The sequence below is a fragment of the Primulina tabacum genome, chromosome 14, assembly GCF_025594145.1.
Source record: "Primulina tabacum isolate GXHZ01 chromosome 14, ASM2559414v2, whole genome shotgun sequence".
In the NCBI taxonomy this organism is placed as follows: domain Eukaryota; kingdom Viridiplantae; phylum Streptophyta; class Magnoliopsida; order Lamiales; family Gesneriaceae; genus Primulina; species Primulina tabacum.
The window spans coordinates 35,446,413-35,452,412 of NC_134563.1; the positions used below are offsets into that span (position 1 = coordinate 35,446,413).

The following is a 6,000-nucleotide window of genomic DNA, read 5'->3' on the forward strand; positions in this document are numbered from 1 at the left end:
AACATGAGGTAAATTTAAATAAAAAAAATGACACATATAAACATGCATATCTTAAAATTTGTAACATATAAATTATTTTGTTTAGAATGGAAACTATTTCTGTCACTGTGTGGGACGACTTGGCAATACACGAAGGACAATTGATGAAGCACATTGAGTATGAACATCATATTGTTGCATTTTCCAATCTGACCATGCAAATATTTTTTAGTATGTTATAAAACAAATATTCTTTCTTCATTCCCTAAATGTTTTTTTCAGCAAAAATGACTAATGTGTGGTGTAAATCGAAATAATGAAATAGATTCACAACAGTTACAAACTACGCCGACAACTGCAATGATTCTTAACCCACTATGTGACACCGCCAAAGCAATACAAACATGGTACATATTTATGAATTTCTAACTCTTTGTATTTGCGAGTTATACATTTCATTGCATAAAACTGTACGAAACTTACTTATTTGTTCACAAAAATTATTCTACTATGAAAACTTTCTTTTTAAATATATAAAATAATATTAGAAACTACATAAAAATATGGACATTTTGTTTATTATAATATATGAATGCTTAAAGACTATTATTTATACTAAATTTGTAGGTTGGATGCAGACCAAAAATAAGATAAGTTAAATGAAATTTGGGTTACGAAGGTACTCACAGACGCCAATCAAGTGACATTAGATGATGCAAAAAAAAAAAAAAAACGAGCTATGTTGACGGAGGTACTGCATTTACTATTTATGAATCTTAATGGTTTTAATTACTAAAATGATACAAAACAAAAACCAGATAATTTGCTCATGCTAAATATTAAAATTTTTAACAACAAACATTCAAAGTAAATCAAGATTCGAAATGCTTCTTATTTTTACATAGAACAACTCCTATTTGATACGGAGCAACATAAAGTAAATCGAAAACAAAGCTGCTCCATGGTATGAAACATGTGATCATTGTTTCCAAGCTGCTACAAAAACAAACAACAAAGCAAGTTGTGCCAATTGCATCAACTATCCAATTACTATCATTCCAAGGTAATAAAAAAATATCAATACCAACCCAAGTTTTAGAGCACACTAAAAAAAAAGAGACGATCACTACTTTATTTCTTTATGTTACATGTACATAATAACAATCATAATTGAAGATGAGACGACAAGAATAACATTATTTGGAAAAGTTGCAGCATCTTTTTTTGGATGTTCTGTTGAAGGTTTCATTCAAATTCATGACTACGTATAAAATAAAACAAACAAATGATTCTATATCTACATAAATAGAATATTTAGATTTTCAATCTAACAATAAAAATCTGCAATGTAGAATTTACCAAATAACCTATATAAATATTTGCTAAATCAACCAAGCTCCAAGCTCCACACATTCTTGTTCAAGTTGGATAATTCAGTGGTTTGTGACAGAAGCTATTGAGATACATGACAATGATCCAACAACAAATGTCAATATCAAAAAACGGAGATATCAGAAAATTAACAAGCAAAATAAACAAAGCAATGTACCATTAAAGATAGAAAAATCAAATAAATTAAGCATCAACAGAAACATGAAGATCCACGAAGAGGAAGTTGAAATAGAGATTTGAGATGACGAACCAATTGCCGACTACAAAAAAAGAGCTAAGAAGATAAAACCAATGGGTACAAAAAGATTTCAGGAGGTCTTCAAATCAAACACAAGAAAATGTGATGATTTCATTTGTAAGCAAATAATTAATTATTTATCTATTAAAAGTTATTCTTATTTCAAAAATAATTTCAACATATTTAAATAAGGTTATCATATACAAATTATCTATATTTGTCTACGTGCAACGCACGTGCATTTATCTAGTGATGCGATCCTGGTGAAATGAGTGAGCAGGGTCGCATCATCTAGTTAGACATAAATATCCAAATTAGCATACCAAAATCAAAATCGAAAATTTAGTGGACCAAAACAAACAGAGTCAGTCAGTCTCATGTGAGACCGTGTCACGGATCCTAATAAGTGAGACGGGTCAACCCTACCCATATTCACAATAAAAAGGAATAGTCTTAGCATAAAAAATAATATTTTTTCATGGATGAGCCAAATAAGAGATCCGTATCACAAATATGACCCGTGAGACCGTCTCACATAAGTTTTTGCCAAACAAAAATAGACAAGTTAATGAAAGGAAAAATATATTTTCCTTAAATTGAATATAGCGAATACGGGAAGAGGTGAAAAAAAAATATATTGTTCAAGGTTGTTACATTTACATTAAACACCGATTGATAATTAATTAATTTAATATTAATATTATTTATTAATTAATATTAATATCCATAGTCATTTCAATCATTATCCACGCCGATTTCGATCAATCAAACAAATACATATAGAATTTTTCAAGGTGTAATTAATAATAATAATTATTATGAATAATTAATCTAATTAAAACGTTATTAGGGATAATAACTAAATAATTCAACTAATTAACTTTTATCTTACATCAATCAAATTATTAAATTTAAATTACAATATCACTCTTAATAAACAATATTATTAATATTTTTTTAATTATTAAAAATACAAAATAATAATTTATTATATTATCTTAAATTTAATCCATCAAACCAAACAAACTATTATTTATCAATCAAATTTAACATTATATCAACTATAATTTATTTATTTATTTTATGATTAATAGTATTATTTATCTTTAACATTATATTAACTATAATTTATTTATTTATTTTATGATTAATATTATTATTTATCTTTATATGATAATCTTATCCTTTTAACATTAAAAGATATCTAAAAATAAATGTAAGACGTAACCGATCCAAAAATTTAACCATCTTTGAAAGGAGTAATAATAGATTTTATTTCATCTTTTAATGATATTGGATTTGATAAGATTGTTATAAAATCTCAATAAATCCAATAAAAGAAGAAATAAAATCTATTATTTTATAAGATTGTTTGATAAGATTGTTTGATATCCAATATATTACTCCTTTGAATATATATTTTATATATATATATATATATATATGTGAGAAAGGAAATATCTGACCAAAATTTCAACATATCAAAATTCTAAATTGAAACAAGTTTTTCGACGATGCCGATGAGTTCGCTTGTGAGGACATGGAAGAACTCGGAGGGGTCTTTGGGTCGATCGGCAGCTCTTCAATCTGCTCTCGCGAAAGAGAGGAGAGAATTCAGGGAACAACATCAAAGAAAGATGTTGGATTCCATTCCAAAGGATCTGAACAGGCAATGGGAAGATCCGATGCCCGAAACGGGTGACAGACTTCTTGCTCAGGAACTGAAGGGAGTCGGGTTGTCCGCATATGACATGCCGGAGTGGAGGAAGGATGACTATGGTAAAGCTCCGACTTTTGGGAAAAGATCCAAGCTCTCTCTTCAGGAGCAGAGGCAGAGTTTGCCAATCTACAATTTGAAAAGTGAATTGGTTCAGGCTGTCCATGATAATCAGGTTTTGGTTGTGATTGGCGAGACAGGATCTGGGAAGTCCACGCAGGTACCGCAGTATCTAGCCGACGCGGGGTATACTACCAACGGGAGAATATGTTGTACTCAACCTCGTAGGATGGCTGCAATCTCGGTAGCCAAGCGAGTCGCCGAGGAGTTTGGTTGCCGCATAGGGGAAGAAGTTGGATACGCTATTCGTTTCGAAGATTGCACAGGTCCGGAGACCTTAATCAAATACATGACTGATGGTATGCTTCTGAGGGAGATTCTGAATGATGCAGATTTGTCTCAGTACTCAGTGATTATTCTTGATGAAGCTCACGAGAGGACGATTCACACGGATGTCCTTTTTGGATTATTGAAGCAACTTCTGAGACGGAGAACGGACCTTCGCCTGATCGTCACCTCTGCAACTTTGGATGCAGACAAGTTCTCGGGATATTTCTTCGATTGTAACATCTTCACTATCCCTGGAAGAAATTTTCCGGTAGAAATTCTTTACACCAAGCAGCAAGAAAGTGACTACCTGGAGGCATCCTTGATAACAGTGATGCAAATTCACTTGAGTGAACCTGAAGGTGATATACTTCTGTTTTTGACTGGCCAAGAAGAGATTGATCATGCCTGTCAGTGTCTCTATGAAAGGATGAAGAGTTTAGGAAAAAAAGTTCCCGAGCTGATTATTTTGCCAGTATATGGCGTCCTACCTAGCGAAATGCAGTCCAGGATATTTGAACCCACTCCTCCAGGTAAGAGAAAGGTGGTCGTCGCCACCAATATAGCTGAAGCATCTTTGACTGTTGATGGCATAGTTTATGTCATTGATCCTGGCTTTGCAAAGCAAAATGTCTACAATCCTCAACAGGGGCTTGATTCACTGGTGATAACTCCGATATCACAAGCATCCGCGAAGCAAAGAGCAGGGAGAGCGGGACGGACTGGACCAGGAAAGTGCTATCGGCTCTACACACAGAGTGCATTCCACAGTGAGATGTCCCCCGTTTCGATTCCGGAGATCCAGAGGATTAACCTCGGGATGACTACTCTTACAATGAAGGCCATGGGCATTAATGATCTGCTATCCTTTGATTTCATGGACCCCCCATCACCTCAGGCCCTCATTTATGCCTTGAAACAGCTATATAGATTGGGTGCTCTGGAAGAAGAGGGACTGCTTACAAAGTTGGGAAGGAGAATGGCCGAGTTTCCTCTGGATCCTCCTCTTTCCAAGATGCTTCTTGCCAGCGTGGATCTTGGTTGCAGTGATGAAGTTCTGACCATTATTTCGATGATTCAGACGGGGAACATCTTCTACCGTCCTATGGAAAAACAATCCCAGGCAGACCAGAAAAGGGCCAAATTTTTCCAGCCTGAAGGAGATCATCTGACGTTACTCGCGGTGTATGAGGCCTGGAAAGAAAAGAATTTTTCTGGTCCCTGGTGCTTTGAAAATTTTGTTCAGTCTCGATCACTGAGGAGAGCACAGGACGTGAGAAAACAGCTTCTGTCCATCATGGATAAGCTCAAACTGGATGTTGTTAGTGCTGGAAAGAACTTCACAAAGATCCGGAAAGCCATAGCTGCAGGTTTCTTCTTCCATGCTGCTCGGAAAGATCCACAGGAAGGTTACCGGACATTGGTCGACAACCAGCCGGTTTACCTTCATCCGAGCAGCGCTGTTTTTCAAAGGCAGCCCGACTGGGTCATATATCATGAGATGGTGATGACCACAAAGGTGTACATCCACGATGTTACTGCAATAAGTCCAGAGTGGCTGGTGGAACTAGCACCAAAAATGTTCAAGGTGCCAAATTCTATGAAAATGAGCAAGCGGAAGAGACAAGAGCGAATCGAACCACTCTACGACAGACACCATGAACCTAACTCTTGGCGTTTAAGCAAAAGGCGTGCTTAGTTGTTCAAGTATGTTACCTTTTCTTTTTCCTTGTATCAAGCATGGAAGTACTGTTTCATCATTGTAGTTCCAGTGTCAACAATTAAAGGAGGATAGTCAAAGGAAAATTAAAAGCTATCGAGTCAAGATACGGCAGTTGGTTGGTTGAGAGGAGGATGGAATTTAGTCCAAGGCTTTCTGGTGATCAAGAGCGATGAGAGGGGATTCCCTCTTATCTGATCGAGATATATAATATCAAGCTGACTTAAATCAGGGGGACGAAGCATTGAAATATCAACAACTACATCTCCTCACAACGGAGACCAGGGAGTGTTCTTTTGGAAGTCATAAGAAAAGAACAAGTGTGTGTTGTAGGGGTTTTTGGCAGTGACATCTTGCTATAATATTCTTTGTACTCCGTGTCTATCAATTCTAATGAGATCGCCTCCCGTGGACGTAGATCATTTTGATCGAACCACGTAAACCTTGTGTTCTTTACATTTCTGTTTTTAAGTTCATATCGCTGTTGATTCTTGATTCTCTTTTGTGACTGCAAACAAGAAATTCATATTTTGTGGTTCTTGTGGACATCATCTTGATCATTGGGTA

General features: G+C 35.2%; 1 protein-coding gene across 1 annotated transcript; it reads left to right on the plus strand.

The window, feature by feature from the left end:
• The first annotated feature begins 3,094 nt into the window (after window positions 1-3,094).
• Window positions 3,095-6,000, plus strand: LOC142525668 (putative pre-mRNA-splicing factor ATP-dependent RNA helicase DEAH5). The gene has a single exon (XM_075630020.1). It carries the CDS (start codon window positions 3,124-3,126, stop codon window positions 5,410-5,412), a length of 2,289 nt encoding a protein of 762 aa, XP_075486135.1. The 5' UTR covers window positions 3,095-3,123; the 3' UTR covers window positions 5,413-6,000.